The sequence below is a fragment of the Taurulus bubalis genome (genome assembly GCF_910589615.1).
Source record: "Taurulus bubalis genome assembly, chromosome: 12".
Lineage (NCBI taxonomy): Eukaryota > Metazoa > Chordata > Actinopteri > Perciformes > Cottidae > Taurulus > Taurulus bubalis.
Genome location: NC_136600.1, coordinates 25,992,367 through 26,013,624, shown reverse-complemented (window position 1 = coordinate 26,013,624; position 21,258 = coordinate 25,992,367). Strand labels below are relative to the sequence as shown.

Below are 21,258 nucleotides of genomic sequence, written 5' to 3'. Positions count from 1 at the left end.
AGAATCCTCACTCTGGATTCAAACTCCGAGAACTTTATTGCACTGAGAACAACGACGTGACAACCTGAGTTTGTAGTTTCTGTACCAGGAAGAGCTGTTTGCTTTTTACTTTCTCATCTTCCTTAGACAGATGGAGACACATTTAACACAATTGTGATATTTTATTTATTTTTTAATTCTGAACCATCTCATCAAAGAAGAAGAAGACAACAACGTTATTGTTTTATTCATACGGCCTTAAAATCACAACTCTGCCTCAGAGTTTTCACAGCCTGAATATTTTATTCGTAGACTCTCAGTTGAGATGAAAGATTAAACAAAGCAAACCTTTAAATGGGAAATAAAAGCCTGAAGAAGAGGAAGAGAGGAGGGATCAGGACGGACAGACGTGCTTCAGATGGCGTCCGGACAAACGGAACAAAATGAGGTGCATAAAGGACAAAATAAAAGCTTTTAGATAAAAGAAATAACGGGACTTTTATCGTGAAGATCTTTTAAAAATGTTTTCAAATACTTTTATTGTGAAGATCTTTCAAAATGTGTTTCATAGACGAATTAGCGTATCTTTGTTTGCAGCTATTATTTAATAAAACATGTCTAGTAATATTACAGGGAGGAAGAGGAAGCATAAAACAGGGGACTTTTATTCTGAAGGATTGTCTAGGAAAATGGGTTCATCACTGAATTAGTGGAGCCTTTTGAACAGATATTCTTCAATACAAAACAAGTCTACCAATACTGATAAGAGTGAGCAGCAAAAAATAATGTAGTGGAGGATTGAGGTTTGATAACCAGTCTGAGAAGAGAGCGAGGGATGAACAGCAAGAGAGAGAGAAAACATGACGAGAAAGCTCTGGGAAACAGGAGGGCAAAAGAGGACAGGGAGAGGGAGAGCGAGAGACAGAGAGAGAGAGAGAGAGGGAGGGAGAAATGAAAGGATGAGAGGAAACGAGCGACCAGGGAGACTCTCATATGGAGACATTACAGAAAGAAAGAGATGTTAAGGGCGAAAAAACACAGAAGGACGAGTGTGAGACTTTGCACTTGCATGTGAGAGAGAGAGATGGAGGGAGGGAGAGAGAGAGGGAGGGAGGGAGAGGGAGGGAGGGAGGGGGAGCTGCGTTAAAGGAGGGGGAGAGAGCAGCAGCAGTGTTTTTTAATGGAGAGCTGGAGACAGAGGTCGGGTGGACAGGCGGGTGGGCGAGCGAGTCAGAAGGTGGGGGGCGGGGCATGTCAGAAGCCACAGCCAATCAGAGACCGCCGTGGTGCTCTGCAGGGTATTCTTACCCTGGCAACACAATAGAGGGAGGGAGAGAGAGAGAGAGAGAGATAGGCAGCGGACAGGTGAACAGATGGCTGACTGACTGAGAGACAAGCTGATCTGTGTGTGTGTGTGTGTGTGTGTGTGTGTGTGTGTTTTGAGAACAGGGCTGTAAACATTCGTCACGAGCCGTGTTTTCGTTTCACCAATTTTTATTACTTCAGTTTTTTAGAATTCATGAAAATGTGGGAAACAATAATTGGATAAAACTTCCTCAAGTTTTTATTTTGCCATGAGCCAAATTTGACATAAAAGAAATGCAGAGTAAGTTCTGACCAGCAAACATTTCGCCCACATGATCGATCAGCTGTTTATCTCCAGACTACATGACGCATGGGCTCATGTAGTGGCATCGTAGAGCTTTCTTCTTCTTCTTCTTCTACTCCTTTTTCTGGCGTAGCCTTTAGCACCAACACCTGACCAAATATAATTTGCCTTTTTATATGCGTTTCTTTTGTTATTTGGGACCTTTTTCAAAAGTTCGCTTGACAGCAGGTTGGAAACCGTTCCGTCACAATGAAGGAACCCCTCGATCACGTCGTCCACCCCTCGATCATGCCCTCGATCACGCCCTCGATCACGTCGTCCACCCCTCGATCATGCCCTCGATCACGCCCTCGATCACGTCGTCCACCCCTCAATCACGCCCTCGATCACGTCATCCACCCCTCGATCTTGTCCTCAATCACGACCTCGATCACGACTTCGATCACAACCTCGATTACAACCTCGATCACAACCTCCACCCCTCGATCTTGTCCTCGATCACGACCTCAATCACGCCCTCCACCCATGAGCCAAATTTGACATAAAAGAAATGCAGAATAAGTTCTGACCAGCAAACATTTCGCCCACATGATCGATCAGCTGTTTATCTCCAGTCTACATGACGCTTGGGGTCATGTAGTGGCATCGTAGAGGTTTCTTCTTCTTCTTCTACTCCTATTTTTCTGGCGTAGCCTTTAGCACCAACACCTGACCAAATATCATTTGCCTTTTTATATGCGTTTCTTTTGTTATTTGGGACCTTTTTCAAAAGTTCGCTTGACAGCAGGTTGAAAACCGTTCCTTCACGATGAAGGAACCCCTCGATCATGTCCTCGATCACGACCTCGATCACAACCTCCACCCCTCCATCTTGTCCTCGATCACAACCTCCACCCCTCCATCTTGTCCTTGATCACAACCTCCACCCCTCCATCTTGTCCTCGATCACGACCTCGATCACGTCCTCGATCACGTCCTCGATCACGTCCTCGATCACGACCTCAATCACGCCCTCCACCCCTCGATCAAGACCTCGATCACGTCCTCAATCACGTCCTCGATCACGCCCTCCACCCCTCGATCTTGTCCTCGATCACGTCCTCGATCACGTCGCCCACCCCTCGATCACAACCTCGATCACGTCCTCGATCATGACCTCGATTACAACCTCCACCCCTCGATCTTGTCCTCGATCACGCCCTCGATCACGTCATCCACCCCTCGATCTTGTCCTCGATCACAACCTCGATCACGACCTCGATCGTGTCCTCGATCACGACTTCGATCACGACCTCGATTACAACCTTGATCATGTCCTCGATCACAACCTCGATCACAACCTCCACCCCTCCATCTTGTCCTCGATCACAACCTCCACCCCTCCATCTTGTCCTCGATCACAACCTCCACCCCTCCATCTTGTCCTCGATCACGACCTCAATCACGTCCTCGATCACGCCCTCCACCCCTCGATCAAGACCTCCACCCCTCGATCATGTCCTCGATCACGACCTCGACCCCTCGATCACGACCTCAATCACGCCCTCCACCCCTCCATCACGTCCTCCACCCCTCCATCATGTCCTCCACCCCTCCATCACGTCCTCTACTCCTCCATCATGTCCTCCACCCCTCCATCACGTCCTCCACCCCTCCATCATGTCCTCCACCCCTCCATCATGTCCTCCACCCCTCCATCACGTCCTCCATCCCTCCACCACGTCCTCCACCACGTCCTCCACCACGTCCTCCACCACGTCCTCCATCACGTCCTCCATCACGTCCTCCACCATGTCCTCCACCACGTCCTCCACCACGTCCTCCATCACGTCCTCCATCACGTCCTCCACCACGTCCTCCATCACGTCCTCCACCACGTCCTCCACGCAGCCCTCGTCTATGTCACGTTGGAGCCGTTTATGTATTTTAGTTTTCCTTTGGTTCCTTTTATTCTCCCGATTCGTTCTTTCTTTTTTTTAGGTCAGAACACACACATGCACACGCCGGGTGTGTTTTCTCTGAACTGAGGACAACAAAGCGCGCTGGCGGCTCCCGTGCGTTTCTGTTTTTTTTTCCACATTTGCATTAAAGCTGCAGATCAGAGCGCCGGCGAGACCGAACAGCAGAACCAGGCGACCGTCTCCGTGTCGGAACAAATCTCGTCTAATAAGCCGTTTCTGTCGGGGAGATAAAACGCCGCTGACATGATGATAATGATAATAATAATAATGGCTTCCAGTTTTAATGAGATTCATATCAAAGAGCACGTTGTTATTACAGCTGTGAAGTCTCTCCACTTGGCCTCATTACCCTCCTGCCCTCACCTGGGCTCAGCCCGTGAGGCTGAATCCTCCAGAATTAAGAGCCGCTCTTCGGTTCCATGGAAAGTTTCCCGCCGGCTGAATTACACGCCGTTGAATCATCCTCTTCCAAGTGATTGTTCGCAGTGGGAGTCGTGGAACTTGTGCTTCTGTATTAATCAGACCGCCACTAGACTGCTCGCACTCGACACGGCATAATTAATGAAAGAGAATAAAGGTTCAGAATGCAACTGGACTTAAGAGTAGTGTTACGTATGGAGCACTTGTGAAGCGACGCGCTGGAGAAAACAAAATAAATCAAGTTTGAAGTCTTAAAGAAGTTTTAAATGTCCATTGATTTCCAAACGGTCTGAAAATCAATTGGCAGACTCTTAAATGTTGCCTGAGTTGTGCTAATCGAAGCTGCCATAATCAATGAGACAGCTGAGTGTTCATTATTATTATTAATCAGCAGACCACTGCAGCAGCACCATTTATTTAAATGTTTTTAACTTTATCGTCATCATGCAACCCTAACAGCTGGAGCATTGCATTAAAGACTTCACACTTATCTACTGGACAAAGAAAAAAAAAAAGCACAAATGATAATAAATATCAGCAATAATAAGTACAATACATATGGTAAATAAACGTAACCGGTGTGCAGCACGACGGATATGGAGCAACGTGTTTTGGGGCATTAATCTGCACTTAAGTTACATGTCAGTAAATATTGCACACGATCAACTGCAATATCGGTCTGTTTTTTAAGTTCTTAAATGCAACAACATGATTTGTAGTAAATGTAGCATTTTTCCTTTTGACCCTTTTTTGAGTCTTACATCGTGCTGTTCGATTCTTGCAACTTGTTTCACTAATTCCTCCATTCAAGTGCAGCGGCCTAGTTCCATGAGGTCGCTTCTCTTTGGGGGCGCGACGTAATAACACTTATTTTATGACGTGAATGAACGACACGGGGATGAAACCGGGATGAAAGGACGTGATTATTTTTTGCAGTGTACCACGGTGATTTTCCTTTCGCTGATGGATTTCAAGACGGGGGCTTTTCTTCTTTCTCTTCCTCTTCTTCTTCCGCCACTCGGGGCTAAAGCTTGTATTTGGACCACAGAAGTTAAAGATCCGTTTTGCAGAGGATCTCTCTGCTTGGTCGTGTGGTCAAAGGGCCAAAAGCTACTTAACGGCAAATCTCGTTTAGCAGAACCCTCTCGAAATAAGAGCTTCTCTCGCTCTCTCTCTCTCTCTCTCTTTCCTCTTCTCGCCCTCTCCAAAGCAGGCTAACACTGAAGCGACCTGGCTGCCGTTAGCCGCGGCGCTAACCCAGCCGCGGCGCTAACCCAGCCGCGCGGCTCTCTCACAGTTACCCTTTCGCTTCGCTCGGAGTCGGAGCTTCACACCAATTACCAGGCTGGTGATTGGCTCACGTGTTGGAGGTGTGACGCCTCGCTGTGTCTGCAGCTCAGGTTCAAACGGTTCCTCCTTTTCTTTCCAGACAGGGTTCTTACATGTGTATGAACCCTGTCCAGAGCTTTCGCCAGTTTTTTGGGGGGTTTTCTTTCTGCGCGGCTCTTGTGTGTCGTCACCGGGGCGTCAAACTCCATCTGACTGTTTTAGTTTTACACCATGAACTTTGTGGGCGTCAGCAGCTCCGGTGCAGTGGGACGCTCATTTGGGATGAAAATGGCTGTTGTGTGTGTGTGTGTGTGTGTGTGTGTGTGTGTGTGAGTGTGACGCATTGGATGTATAGAGGCAGTAGCTCCCTGTAGGTGGCGCTATGACTGATTCAACATTGTCCTGCAGATGTCTTCAGGCCATGTGGTGTCGAGTTGCATCCGCTTCTTTTATTTTTGTGTTTGTGTGAAAGGAAATTAGTTTTTTGTCTTCTTCTTTTTGGGGGGATAAAAGTTGGTCAATCCAAAAGAAAGTGCATGAACAATGAAATGTAAACGCTCCTCCTCCTCCTCCTCTTCCTCTCTCTCTGGCCGCTTCAGACCTTGAGAAAGAAAGGCTTTAACGGCTGCAACAGCCCCGAGCCCGACGGGGACGACTCCATCGATCAGAGCCCGCTGACCGAGGAGAAGTACCGCAAGACGGAGGACCTGGACAGCCTCTTCAAGCGCTACGGCGTGAGTACCGGCACACTTCATGTCACCTTGTCTAACCCGCCCTTCTTCTTCTTCTTCCTCTTCCTCTTCTTCTCTCTCTATCCCCCTCTCTTCCTGTCCCGTCTGCCCTCCTCCTCCTCCTCCTCTTCTTCTTGTGGTTTGGGGAAAACGAAGGCTCTGAACAAGAAAGAGCACCGGGACTCTGAGAGCCCAGACCACGAGGAGCCCTTCTCCCTCACCCCCCGCACTGAGGAGAAATACAAAAAAATTGACGAGGAGTTTGATAAAATGATGCAGAACTATAGGCTGTCAGTGAGTACCGCCCCTCCCCCTCCTCTGTGTAACAACCCCCCCCTGCTGCTGACAACCAGAGGTTCTCCGGCTGCTGACGGCGGCCTGACTACTCACAGAGCATCGCCTTCACCGCCTCCTACCTCCCTCCACCTCACCTCTTTCGCTAACGTCCCCCGTCGCCCCTAGTGGGTAGCGTTCCTCTCCGCCGCTAGCGGGTAGCATTCCTCTCCGCCTCTAGCGGGTAGCGTTCCTCTCCGCCTCTAGCGGGTAGCGTTCCTCTCCGCCGCTAGCGGGTAGCGTTCCTCTCCGTCTCTAGCGGGTAGCGTTCCTCTCCGCCGCTAGCGGGTAGCGTTCCTCTCCGCCCCTAGCGGGTAGCGTTCCTCTCCGCCGCTAGCGGGTAGCGTTCCTCTCCGTCTCTAGCGGGTAGCGTTCCTCTCCGCCGCTAGCGGGTAGCGTTCCTCTCCGCCCCTAGCGGGTAGCATTCCTCTCCGCCTCTAGCGGGTAGCGTTCCTCTCCGCCGCTAGCGGGTAGCGTTCCTCTCCGCCTCTAGCGGGTAGCGTTCCTCTCCGTCTCTAGCGGGTAGCGTTCCTCTCCGCCGCTAGCGGGTAGCGTTCCTCTCCGCCCCTAGCGGGTAGCGTTCCTCTCCGCCGCTAGCGGGTAGCGTTCCTCTCCGCCTCTAGCGGGTAGCGTTCCTCTCCGCCGCTAGCGGATAGCGTTCCTCTCCGCCACTAGCGGGTAGCGTTCCTCTCCGCCTCTAGCGGGTAGCGTTCCTCTCCGCCGCTAGCGGATAGCGTTCCTCTCCGCCACTAGCGGGTAGCGTTCCTCTCCGCCGCTAGCGGGTAGCGTTCCTCTCCGCCGCTAGCGGGTAGCGTTCCTCTCCGCCTCTAGCGGGTAGCGTTCCTCTCCGCCGCTAGCGGATAGCGTTCCTCTCCGCCACTAGCGGGTAGCGTTCCTCTCCGCCGCTAGCGGGTAGCGTCCCCGGTCGCCTCGAGCGGATAGCGTCCCCGGCCGCCGCCACTCAGCATGCACAGCTCACCTTCCACTCAGCGGATGCATCCCCTCCCACTCCTCCTCCCCAGCATCATAATCCCCAGCATGACAGCTAGGGACCGGGATATGCAAGCTTAATCCTGCTTGTACTAAAATACCTCCCGAGGTAGGGAGAGCGTGGCGAGGGAGAGCGTGGCGAGGGAGAGCGTGGCGAGGGAGAGCGGGCAGGTCGCTCGCCGAGAAGAGCCCCCACCCCCCCGTCTTTTTTGTTTTTACCGGAGGGTCTGTGGTTTGATCTGTTCTGGCTCTGAGCTTCTGGGTCGACAAATTGAATAAGAAATAGATTTCCTCTTGAACAAGTGGCTCCGCGGGGCCTCAGCGGAGAGCGGAGACGAATGTGGAGCTTTAAAAGCTGCTGGATAACAGTATTCAGGAATCTATCGGGATGAATTTGATTCAATTTAATCTCAAACAATTCTGACAAATCACAACTTTTACGGTGCAGATTCATGCAAAGCTCATCATCAAATTATTGTTTCTGCAACATTTCATTCTTTCCTTCTCTGGTGTGTTATTACTTCCAACCTGCTTTCTATCTGATAAATACATATAATAACCCATTGGCCTTAATAGACTCTCAGTGCTGCACGTTTCCGTTCAGGAGGATAAACCGCTTGCAGGAATATGTTCTTCATCAGTAAACCTTCACGACCTTCAGGATGAGGTCTTTGTACTTTCACACCACGAGAGCATCGGAAACACCAGCGTGTTTAAACAGCTTGAATGAACCACTTTCTTATTTCATTCAAATATTAAGAAGAGTAAAAGTTTAATTTCCTGGTCGGGTCAGACGTTTGCTTCGTGTTCGGATCTCACAGCTGCTCGACAAACGGGATGTGGGCATCGTAAAGTTGGGATACAAAATAAAACCCACTTTCACAGGCTTCCAGGACGAGAGGGGACGGGGAAGTAGGCCACGCGTTAAATGTCCTGATTCACCCAGGAAACACCCAGGAAAGAGGTCCTCTTGTTCTCTTCCTCACACCCAGTGAGTTGTTTACCTCACACCGCTCTGCGTTAGACCTGCAGGACGAGGTGCAGGGCCCAGTTAACCCGCCTGTCTGCTATCAAACCAGTCGAAGGCGTTGGATGTAAATTCACTTGGAATTTGCCAGAATCACGGGTGAGGAGGACACGTTTAAAATGCATTCAGAGAAGAAGTGACGGCTTTTACATTTTTGTATATATCATTTTTGGATTATGTCACAAATCTCCTAGCAACGGAGAAGTGGCCGAGAGCAAATTATGTCCATGGCCGACGTCTGACGGAGAAGTCTGTAGTTTTGATGCCATAAAAAGTCTCTATTAAAAAAAAGACTAATTTCTCAATATTTACTCATATGTTTTGGTGATTAAAAGTTAAATTGATGCCAACATGAGGCATTTAGAATAATTGAGGTCATGAATCCTCGTTCTCCAGCCAATCAATCATCAAATGTCACGCTTTATTTATTAGTTCAACTGTTCAAATATTATTTATTGTTTATAATATCATCGTCATAACAAACAACTTGCGTATTATGAGTCTCTTCAAAATGTTTGTTTCATGATAAATGTCTAATTTAGAATAATTTATCGTACGTTGCACATACGTGGAATTTGACTTGATGAAGGTGCATAACAATAAACATAGAATAACACAATAATATAATAAACATATATGCATATGGTAAACAGATAACGGTACTTTAGAACAAGTATATATTATAAAATAAAAGTGTATTTTAAGAAGTAAAGAAAAGATGTGCACAGCTGTTTCACCGTCTCAGCTAATATTTATTGTTCCTCTATTTATTTACTCATTCAGATTTTCCAATAACCAAATATATCTGCAGATATATGTCTTTATTTTGTCCAACAACACACCAGGCGTCGATATCCATCTTCTCTAGTGTTGACACTCCTCCATCCCCTCTGCTCTGACCTTTCATCCCTTCTTCCCCTCCTCATCCTCACCCGCTTGGCCAGTGTGCAGTGATGCAGTGCTGTTAGCCGCTAACTTTAGCCGCTACCTTTAGCCGCCGCAGTCACCAGCTTCCTGTGGGGGGAGGATTTAAAATCTCAGGGAGCCGGGAGAGCCGTCATACATGAAATAAAACATGGAGATGATTCTTGATTTGAGCTTTTCTTCCATGGAAATCCCAAACGTTCTGACAATTACGATAGATTGTTATGAAATGATCCCTTAAAATAGTTTTTCTTTGCAAATAAATGCATCAACCATCATTTTAGTTTTGAAACAAAATGATTTTTTGCATTTTCGTGTCATTTATTTGTCGCGTCCCATAGTCCCACATTTCTCACATCACCCCCCCCCCCTCCTGTCACCCCCGCCCCAATAAAGAAAACAACCAAAGTGAGCGAGTACCGCAGGAGGAAGGAGGCGTGATGGCGGCAGGAAGGTGCCCTCGTCCTCCCCTCTCAAACTGGGTCTGTGAGCTGGCCCACATTCTAAATATAGAAGTCCTTCTTTCAGAGGGACTTGGAACTGGGTGAACTGGGTGAACTGGGTCACGTGGCTGGACAACCCGGGGTCTTTGCCCTTGATTTTAAATTATTAGAATAATCATGTTTTCCCAGAACCTCATTTTTTGGCTGTCTGGTCAACTCGGGTCACGAGGAAGAACATTTACAAAAATAAAATAAAAACAAAGTGTTAGTTTCCACTGGAGAGGTTTCAGGTGTTGGATTAGGAACAAGGCGATCGCTCACCCAGTAGAACGTGTCCTCACCAGTAGAACGTGTCCTCTCCAGTAGAACGTGTCCTCACTAGTAGAACGTGTCCTCACCAGTAGAACGTGTCCTCTCCAGTAGAACGTGTCCTCACTAGTAGAACGTGTCCTCTCCCAGTAGAACGTGTCCTCACCAGTAGAACGTGTCCTCCCCCAGTAGAACGTGTCCTCACTTAGTAGAACGTGTCCTCACCAGTAGAACGTGTCCTCCCCCAGTAGAACGTGTCCTCACTTAGTAGAACGTGTCCTCACCAGTAGAACGTGTCCTCCCCCAGTAGAACGTGTCCTCACTTAGTAGAACGTGTCCTCACCAGTAGAACGTGTCCTCACTAGTAGAACGTGTCCTCACTTAGTAGAACGTGTCCTCACTAGTAGAACGTGTCCTCGTCCAGTAGAACGTGTCCTCACTTAGTAGAACGTGTCCTCACCAGTAGAACGTGTCCTCACTAGTAGAACGTGTCCCCGCCCAGTAGAACGTGTCCTCGCCCAGTAGAACGTGTCCTCACCAGTAGAACGTGTCCTCACTAGTAGAACGTGTCCTCACTTAGTAGAACGTGTCCTCCCCCAGTAGAACGTGTCCTCCACCAGTAGAACGTGTCCTCACTTAGTAGAACGTGTCCTCACCAGTAGAACGTGTCCTCACCAGTAGAACGTGTCCTCACCAGTAGAACGTGTCCTCACTTAGTAGAACGTGTCCTCACCAGTTGAACGTGTCCTCACTTAGTAGAACGTGTCCACTCTTAGTAGAACGTGTCCTCACCAGTAGAACGTGTCCTCACCAGTAGAACGTGTCCTCACTTAGTAGAACGTGTCCTCCCCCAGTAGAACGTGTCCTCCCCCAGTAGAACGTGTCCTCCACCAGTAGAACGTGTCCTCACTTAGTAGAACGTGTCCTCACTTAGTAGAACGTGTCCTCACCAGTAGAACGTGTCCTCACTTAGTAGAACGTGTCCTCACCAGTTGAACGTGTCCTCACTTAGTAGAACGTGTCCTCCCCCAGTAGAACGTGTCCTCCCCCAGTAGAACGTGTCCTCCACCAGTAGAACGTGTCCTCACTTAGTAGAACGTGTTCTCACTAGTAGAACGTGTCCTCCACCAGTAGAACGTGTCCTCACTTAGTAGAACGTGTCCTCACTTAGTAGAACGTGTCCTCACTTAGTAGAACGTGTCCTCCACCAGTAGAACGTGTCCTCACTTAGTAGAACGTGTCCTCACCAGTTGAACGTGTCCTCACTTAGTAGAACGTGTCCACTCTTAGTAGAACGTGTCCTCACCAGTAGAACGTGTCCTCACCAGTAGAACGTGTCCTCACTTAGTAGAACGTGTCCTCCCCCAGTAGAACGTGTCCTCCCCCAGTAGAACGTGTCCTCCACCAGTAGAACGTGTCCTCACTTAGTAGAACGTGTCCTCACTTAGTAGAACGTGTTCTCACTAGTAGAACGTGTCCTCCACCAGTAGAACGTGTCCTCACTTAGTAGAACGTGTCCTCCACCAGTAGAACGTGTCCTCACTTAGTAGAACGTGTCCACTCTTAGTAGAACGTGTCCTCCACCAGTAGAACGTGTCCTCCACCAGTAGAACGTGTCCTCACTTAGTAGAACGTGTCCTCACTTAGTAGAACGTGTCCTCCACCAGTAGAACGTGTCCTCACTTAGTAGAACGTGTCCACTCTTAGTAGAACGTGTCCTCACTAGTAGAACGTGTCCTCACCAGTAGAACGTGTCCTCACTTAGTAGAACGTGTCACCGCCCAGTAGAACGTGTCCCCGCCCAGTAGAACGTGTCCTCACTTAGTAGAACGTGTCCTCACTAGTAGAACGTGTCCTCACCAGTAGAACGTGTCCTCACTTAGTAGAACGTGTCCTCACTAGTAGAACGTGTCCTCACCAGTAGAACGTGTCCTCACTTAGTAGAACGTGTCACCGCCCAGTAGAACGTGTCCCCGCCCAGTAGAACGTGTCCTCACGCTCCCAGTGACAAACACATGTCAGTGGGGAAGGGGAGGAGGGGCAGCTGGAATCTCCCAAAAACCCGATCAATAACCTGCTGCTGTAACAGAGTCCTAACCTGGCATGAGATGAGGCCTCCACCAAGTCACCTTGCATGGTGTGTGTGTGTGTGTGTGTGTGTGTGTGTGTGTGTGTGTGTGTGTGTGTGTGTGTGTGTGTGTGTGTGTGTGTGTGTGTGTGTGTGTGTGTGTGTGTGTGTGTGTGTGTGTGTGTGTGTGCTTCACCTGTGGGTTCCGCTGGCTCTGCTGCAGATCACTAACCTGTTCATTCATTACTGCGTGTGTGTGTGTGTGTGTGTGTGTGTGTGTGTGTGTGTGTGTGTGTGTGTGTGTGTGAGAACACAGCCGTCTAAGCCCCGCCTTCTTCCTGTCTCTCCACCAGTCCACAGTCCCACAGTTCTCCATGCCGGTCACCGTGCCGGTGTCCAATCAGAACGCGGCGGCCCTCCAGTTCGGTAACAACCCCGCCCTGATCACCACCGCCTCCTTCGTGACCTCCGACCCACGCCTCCTGTCGCCACAGCAACCGGCTCTGCAGAGGAACCCCGTGTCACCGGGATTGCCACAGCGACCAGCCAGCGCAGGTAAGGGCCGCCATGGAGACGCAGCTGCCAATCAATAATCAATCATCTTCTGAACAAAAGTCTGAGCTGCTGAAGGATCCAACAAGAATATTTGTATATAATGTAATGTATTATTTTATAATATATACATTACGTATATATACATACGTATATATATATATATATATATATATATATATATATATGTATATATATATATAGACACAAGACACAAGAATATTTGTATATAATGTAATGTATTATGTATGTGTACATATATATATATATGTATGTATGTGTGTATATATATATTGTACATATTATTATACATATAATAAATATAATATATTATATAATATTATTATATAATATCATATTTATTATAGTATAATAACATAATATATTATATTTATTATATATATATTATATAATACATATATTATAATATGTATTATTTATATATATATATATATATATATATATATATATATATATATATATATATATATATATATATATATATATATATATATATAGCTTCATCTGTTTGCTTTTTTTAAAATGACGAGTGATCTGGTAAAATCCTTCGACGCTCGGCAACAAAATATTAAATTAATAAATAAGGGAAAGAAAAGAAAAAGAAAAAAAACTGAGAGGAAGGAACAAAAAAAAAAACTGACAAAAATCTTCAAACTTCTACAAAAGAGAACTGAAGGAACAAGACTTCAAAGTCCCGCCCACTCCGTTTGATTGACAGCAGCTCAGATCTCTGTTGAGTTTCGTGGATCGTTGGATGGATCCTCAGCTCTTACTTTGTACTCGCGTGTCGTGGAACCCGTACATGGAAAGCAGAGTCGGTGGCTTTAATCGTGCCTCCAGTTCCTGTTTTTAATTAATAAATAACGTCACGTTAAATCACATTATCATGAGCCAATTAATTAATTAATTGAACTGCACCTGATTGAGTTTGAGACAGTAAAACTTTGGTTTAGAGAATCTTATTCTAATTAGATATTAATAGTTTTACTGTTGTTGATTTCTCTCGAATGAGCAGCTGTGTGTGTGTGTGTGTGTGTGTGTGTGTGTGTGTGTGTGTGTGTGTGTGTGTGTGTGTGTGTGTGTGTGTGTAACATCTCCATGTGAATAGATGCACAAACGGCTCGGAGACCTTTGAGCGTCTTCCACGCGTCAAAGCGCCGTTTGCTTTGTTGTTTTCACGAAGCTCGAATAAGCCACTCTTTTTTTAGAGACACGGTTGTCATGGTGACGCAGTTACTTGAAGACCTTTTTCTTTTTCAGAAATAACAGGTGTTATTTATTTTTATTTCATTTTGTTCACCTCCTGAAGCGCAGCTTTAATTAGACACAGAACTTTCTCAGTCGTCAGTGTGGGGCGACCGAGCCTCCGGGCTCCGCATGACGATGACAAACAAATACTCGTCTCTTCCTCCGGGTCCCGAGGGCCGCGAGCGGGCGGGTGCTCTATCGCCAGCCCGCTCTGCCACCCGCCCGCTCTACCTCTGCCACCCGCCCACTCTACCTCTACCACCCACCCGCTCTACCTCTACCACCCGCCCGCTCTACCTCTGCCACCCGCCTGCTCTACCTCTACCACCCGCCCGCTCTACCTCTGCCACCCGCCCGCTCTACCTCTACCACCCGCCTGCTCTACCTCTGCCACCCACCTGCTCTGCCACCCGCCCGCTCTACCTCTACCACCCGCCTGCTCTACCTCTGCCACCCGCCGCTCTACCTCTACCACCCGCCCGCTCTACCTCTACCACCCGCCCGCTCTACCTCTGCCACCCGCCCGCTCTACCTCTGCCACCCGCCCGCTCTACCTCTGCCACCCGCCCGCTCTACCTCTGCCACCCGCCCGCTCTACCACCCACCCGCTCTACCACCCACCCGCTCTACCACCCACCTGCTCTACCTCTGCCACCCGCCTGCTCTACCTCTGCCACCCACCTGCTCTGCCACCCGCCCGCTCTACCACCCACCCGCTCTACCACCCGCCCGTTCTACCTCTACCACCCGCCTGCTCTGCCACCCGCCCGCTCTACCACCCACCCGCTCTACCTCTACCACCCGCCCGTTCTACCTCTACCACCCGCCTGCTCTGCCACCCACCCGCTCTACCTCTACCACCCGCCCGTTCTACCACCCGCCTGCTCTGCCACCCGCCCGCTCTACCACCCACCCGCTCTACCACCCGCCCGTTCTACCTCTACCACCCGCCTGCTCTGCCACCCACCCGCTCTACCTCTACCACCCGCCCGCTCTACCTCTACCACCCGCCCGCTCTACCACCCACCCGCTCTACCTCTACCACCCGCCCGTTCTACCTCTACCACCCGCCTGCTCTGCCACCCGCCCGCTTTACCACCCGCCCGCTCTACCTCAGCCACCCGCCCGCTCTACCTCTACCACTCGCCCGCCCGCCACCTCCGTGCGGTGAACCCGATCCTTCCCCCTCCCGACTAAAAGGATTTGTGCTCCATTTTCTGCGTCTCAGACAAGGTTACTTATCAAGCTTTGTTCCGACCGGCGTAATCTCATTGAGTCAGAATTAGGTGATGTAACAAATGCATTACAGCGTCTTTCATAACACGCCGCTCTGTGAAGGCAGGGTGTTCACAGCAGTAATGGATACCCCCTCCTATGCACCCCACATTACCAGCGCTGCATAAGAGGTGCACACATTACCAGTGTGCACCTCTTATGCAAAAGAAAAGCTCCAGTGCAGGAGAACGAAGGGTCAGAGGAAAGTATAGAACGATGTTGGTCTGTTTGTGGGCGGCAGAACTCGCCGTGAACACGACATCCGCCGAACCCAAACACAGAAAAGATGCAGAGATGCAGAGATGCTCCGTGCGGCTGCAGGCGGGTGCTGAGCCGACGGTTCCTCTGCTTCTCGCTAGTTTAGGCTTTGATGGATGCAGACAAACTTTTTCTTTCATCTTTTTATTGTTCCTCTGAATCAGGAAACTCATTTTACCACTACTCTGCTGATTCATCACGCAAATTAAAACGGTTATTAACAGTTATAAACTGTTATTAACGGTTATAAACTTCCTATGATGTTGAGTGTCTCTGGATGAATTAAGGCTTCAAAATAAAAGGAATGTTGTCATATTTGTACCAAAAGCTCAGCTATTATATCTATATTTTCATACTTCTACTTCCAACACAACAACAATCTTGTATTTATCTCAGGAACGACTTGATCGCTCGTCGTTAAATTTGGTACCGACGTCCGCTTTGACTGGACGGTGAACCGATGGTCAAAGGTCACCGTGACCTTCACGCAACACGTGATTAGCGATAATGCAAGAAATCTAGTGCTAATTATGAAAATATCTCACATTTGACGTGATGAAGGATTGACATGTCGGATGTGAGCTGTGACTTGACTGGCTGGCGGAGGGATACCATCGTGAGGCGGTCGTCAAGTACACGAGTGAGACCATATTACATCTCTTAAAAACCAACCGTTTGATTGATACTAATTTACGATCCTTCAGAGTGAAGTGAGAGACGATCTGAAGCACTTTGTTTTAATGGCATACTTGATTTAATTAATCTTTTTTTTAAATGGGATATGCAGCATTTTTATTTTATTTTATATTCAGTTGAACAGTTTGACGCTAAAGCCGATGTTACATGAGACGTGTGTTGCTCTGTCCCAGGTGCTCTGTTGGGAGATCTGGGGAACTCAAACGGAGGGTGTCCGAGTCCAGTCCGTAAGTAGAAACACACACACACACACACACACACACACACACACACACACACACACACACAGCCTGCGGTCTGTATTCTAGCTGGACTTCGTAAAAGGGAAATACTTTGACTGGAGTCTGGTTCGCGGACAGAGCGACGCAGAATGTTTTTTTTTCTGCGTGGCAACAGGCGGTCACATGTGCTCAGCTCACACACACACACACACACACACACACACAAGCACCAACACACCTGCTGACTCCCGACAGCTGAGGGGGTGGCGGGTACAATCTGCCCCGTAAACAGTCCGGAGAGAGAACAGAGCGAGCTTCAGCTTCAGCAGAGAGAAGAGCAACTGAACGTTTCATGTAAACTCAGTTTGAAGCTTCGCAGCTTGTTGTTTCCAGAAACCAGAACCGCGTCCCGTACCTAGCCGTGGGGTCACGTTGTTGGCGGTCCGGTCTCCGCTCAGCGGGTCCTACTGGTTCAAGCTTTGACTTGAAGGAGGCCTCGGTTTTCTTTTTGACTTTTAAACTGTCCCGAGTTGGAATGGCTGCAAAAGGACGAATGTATTCCTGACATGTTGTTGCTGTTCAATCATCAAAGCCAATGAGTTCTCGTATTTTAAAACCATGTTTCACTCTCTCTCCTCATTGGCCTGTAGCCATGCAGAACGTCTTGGTTCATTGATGCTCTATACCAGTGATTTTCAACCATGCCCTGGGAAAATTTCCAATTTCACTTAATCGGTCAAAAGAAATAATTATTTAGTTGCCGCAAATAATTTTCCATTGTTGAGCGTCTGAGCCTGCAATATAGTGGCTGGTCTAGTAATGAAATACTCTTCCATGCCAGTAGGTGGCGCAATAATTACCTACATGCATTCTGTATTATGCTACATTGTGTCATGTTGTAACTTTTTGGGTTGTTGGTGTGCCGCAGGATTTTTTTATTGTAGAAAATGTGCCACGGCTCAAAAAAAGATTGGAAAAACACTGATCTGTACGTTGACAAATTAGTTTTAAAGACCCCAAAAAGCAAACCAGAGAGACGCATGTCCAGATCCTCCCTGTGGACAGATCCTCCCTGTGGACAGATCCTCCCTGTGAACAGATCCTCCCTGTGGACAGATCCTCCCTGTGGACAGATCCTCCCTGTGAACAGATCCTCCCTGTGGACAGATCCTCCCTGTGGACAGATCCTCCCTGTGGACAGATCCTCCCTGTGGACAGATGTTCCCTGTGGACAGATCCTCCCTGTGGACAGATCCTCCCTGTGGACAGATGTTCCCTGTGGACAGATCCTCCCTGTGGACAGATGTTCCCTGTGGACAGATCCTCCCTGTGGACAGATGTTCCCTGTGGACAGATCCTCCCTGTGGACAGATCCTCACTGTGAACAGATCCTCACTGTGGACAGATCCTCACTGTGGACAGATCCTCCCTGTGGACAGATCCTCACTGTGAACAGATCCTCACTGTGGACAGATCCTCCCTGTGGACAGATCCTCACTGTGAACAGATCCTCACTGTGGACAGATCCTCCCTGTGGACAGATCCTCCCTGTGGACAGATCCTCCCTGGACGCACTTCGTTGGTACGAGTGAAGGAAAGAAAGGCAGCGGGAGGAAAGATGTACTGTAACATGAGTACTGTTGGGTTGCTGTAACCTTCCTCAACCTCAGTTATGAGGTCATCGTTGCTTTTTCACTTGATGTCATCCTGAAAAAGAAATAAAAAGTCTCTGTACATGAAACCAAACCTACTTCAAATCAGTGAGAATATATAGAAAGAAATATTGAATGTGAAATAATCAGAACTGTTGGGAGAAAATGATGTTCAGGGCCTTTTTGTAGACCTTCCTCACGGGTTTACCAGCTTCTTAATGCTTCCCACCAAGCTGCCATTGGTTTCAAAACGTTCACCAGTCCCAGTCAGTCACGTCTCCAACTGGAAACCAGTTGGTTTAAGGAGCAGCCGGCCGTTGGTTTCACTGCAACAATGGCACCAAATTGCAAACCCTGGACCCTGACAGCAATCTACTGCTCCTCTTGAGACTCCTCCCTCCTCCCCCCTTCATCCTGTCTCTCTCAGCTGTTCCCCCTCGTCGTCTCTGGAATAAACTACCCCACCCCTCACCCCCCCCCGGTCCAACTGTCCCTGGTCTTGGCACAGGACTCTCCTCAGAGGTGACTTTGACACTGGCCAGAGCTCTCCCCTTAAATCCCATTAGCCAGGACAGATCCTGCCAGCCAGCCTGCTGTAACCGATACGGTGGGAAGCCATTTGTTTTCTTCTCCTCCTCCTTTCTGTACTCCATAAACATATTGTCTCAGGGCAAGGTGGGCCAAGAGAAATCAATACGTTTAAATTAACTGCACTGCATCGGATGGAATATATATATATATATATATATATATATATATATATATATATATATATATATATATATATATATATATATACGGCAAAAGCCGAGTTTCAATATCGGTAATAGTTTTTCAAGGCTGTTAATGAAAGAGTAAACGCTCCAGGAAAAGTTGGCCTTGATTGATGCACCGGTGTTGTTGAAAGGAACGTTATGTTGTGATGCTTCAACAAGAGGAACCGCGTTGTGATATGTGATTTTCATATGTAATATTACATATCACAATAGAAACGTAAATATAGCGTGCATTTTGGTTGTTTTTGTGAGTTACAGCTTTCTGAAAAAAAAAGAATTTTGATCATGTTTTTCATTTTGTGGCTGAAACTGGGGTTTCCCCCTGGTGGTCAGGAGAGAGAATGCAGCTTTAACACATGAAGCATAGACTTCTATACAACCAGAGGAGTCGCCTCCTGGTGGTCAGGAGAGAGAATGCAGCTTTAACACATGAAGCATAGACTTCTATACAACCAGAGGAGTCGCCTGTAGAAACACAGCGGTGCAACATGGCGGACTGGGTTAAGAGGACCGACTCGGACACAAACGTCTCTTCCTAAAAACACAACGATTCTTAGTTTCAAGTGATTCTACACCAATGAAAACCTAGTTATGAGGAAACTAAAACAAGTCTACGCTGACTTTAGTTTTCCCGCGGGCCTCGAGCAGCGGCCTCCTGGGTGAAGGTCGTGTGTTTGCGGTCTTCTCTCTGCCAGACGGCTGCCGGGTTCTGCAGACCCTGTTTCTGTCCTGAGTTTCCGTAATGGAGGCGACAGTCGAGTAGATATCGACTGTTCCTGTCAGGATCCCGGCTGCTCCGTGTGTCGAAACACGAAACCTCTGCTTCCCAGAAGGCATCTCAGGTGATCGGATCCCTCCTCCTCTCTCCTTTATCTTCTCTCTCTGCCTCCTCCTCCGTCTCCTTTATCTTCTCTCTCTGCCTCCTCCTCCTCCGTCTCCTTTATCTTCTCTCTCTGCCTCCTCCTCCTCTCTCCTTTTCCTTCTCTCTCTGCCTCCTCCTCCTCCTCCGTCTCCTTCATCTTCTCTCTCTGCCTCCTCCTCCTCTCTCCTTTTCCTTCTCTCTCTGCCTCCTCCTCCTCCTCTCTCCTTCATCTTCTCTCTCTGCCTCCTCCTCCTCTCTCCTTTTCCTTCGCCCTTTAACTCTTTCTCCTTTCACTTTATTTCTGCTGTCTTCTTTCATCCTGCCCTCCATCTCTCCTTCCTCTTCTCTCCCCTTAAACTCCTCCACCTTATTCTTCCTCAACTTTTGCCTCATATCGTCTCCTTTTTTCTGCTGCCGCTTCCTCCTCCTCTTCCTCCTTCTCTTCCTCCTCCTCCTCCTCCTCCTCTTCCTCCTCTCTTGGATCTGTCGTCCTCAGCTGTTGTCCCGGGACTCGGGGCTCCAGGAATGTCACCATTGACGTCACCCGGCATTCCACACATTCGCACACCCGGCCTTGCGTAATCGGAGACATCTAACACACACACACACACACACACACACACACACACACACACACACACACACACACACACACAAGCACATGTAAAGGGTGCAACAAAAGGTACATAATACAAACGTCGGCGTACGTAAATAAAGCCACGGAGGCATCAACGTGTCTGTGACTCACTCTCAGGGTTGGAGTGTATTCATGCAACACACTCGGTGTAAACATCACACACACACACACACACACACACACACAGTATTATGATACAGCCACCTTACGCTTCGACAAGACAAGAAAGGAGATTTAACAAAGTTGGAATGAAAACTGACTTCAATTCTCTTTATTTTTAGTTGTTAAGCTCAATATTGTTTCTATTAGGTTTTAGTTTTAAAAAAGGAAATACTACAAATACTTAAATAAAGAAATTAGTATATGAGAACGTCCTCTTGGCGATATTACGTTATTTGAGAGATTTATAGATATTTTTGTAGATGTATTGTGTTTTATTTCTGAGGTTTTGAGGTGTTTCTGTCGCCAACAGCTCCTAAAGGGACTACTTCTTCTGTCGGAAGAATTCCCCAAAATGCATGTAAAACGTCGTCATGATGAGATAGTTCATGTAATGTTTTACATAAATGTATTTAAAGAGTAGAGGAACACCCGCTCATCACACGTCTTTAAAACCACAAACCTCAAAAGAAATCATATAAAATGACAATCTTTAATTTCCTTCTCATTTTAATTGTGTTTTTAAAGCAAATATTCTGCATAAATGACGACGGCAAAGTAAAAAGGAACTCGTTTAGAAAAAGAAACTCAAACGGCTCGATGCACTTTATCACATCTTCATGTCACAATATATCTCTACACTTCACCGCTGCACTCCTCCACACAGGAACTCATCTCTCTCTCTCTCTCCTTTAATCTTTTCCCCAAAAGAAGAGCAGAATATTATGCTGTTTGTGTTGTTCACTGTGGAGGGAAACTAACGATAAACTTCAAATGA

The 21,258-nt window shown here is 47.8% G+C and overlaps 1 protein-coding gene across 1 annotated transcript in view; it reads left to right on the top strand.

The window, feature by feature from the left end:
* mef2d (myocyte enhancer factor 2d) overlaps window positions 1–21,258 on the top strand; it is a gene marked incomplete at its 3' end in the record, with an annotated part of 55,841 nt that overhangs the window by 14,499 nt on the left and 20,084 nt on the right. The window contains 4 exon segments of the mRNA XM_079227607.1: window positions 5,898–6,032; window positions 6,186–6,323; window positions 12,477–12,678; window positions 16,347–16,400. Coding sequence (XP_079083733.1) covers window positions 5,898–6,032; window positions 6,186–6,323; window positions 12,477–12,678; window positions 16,347–16,400 — 529 coding nt within the window.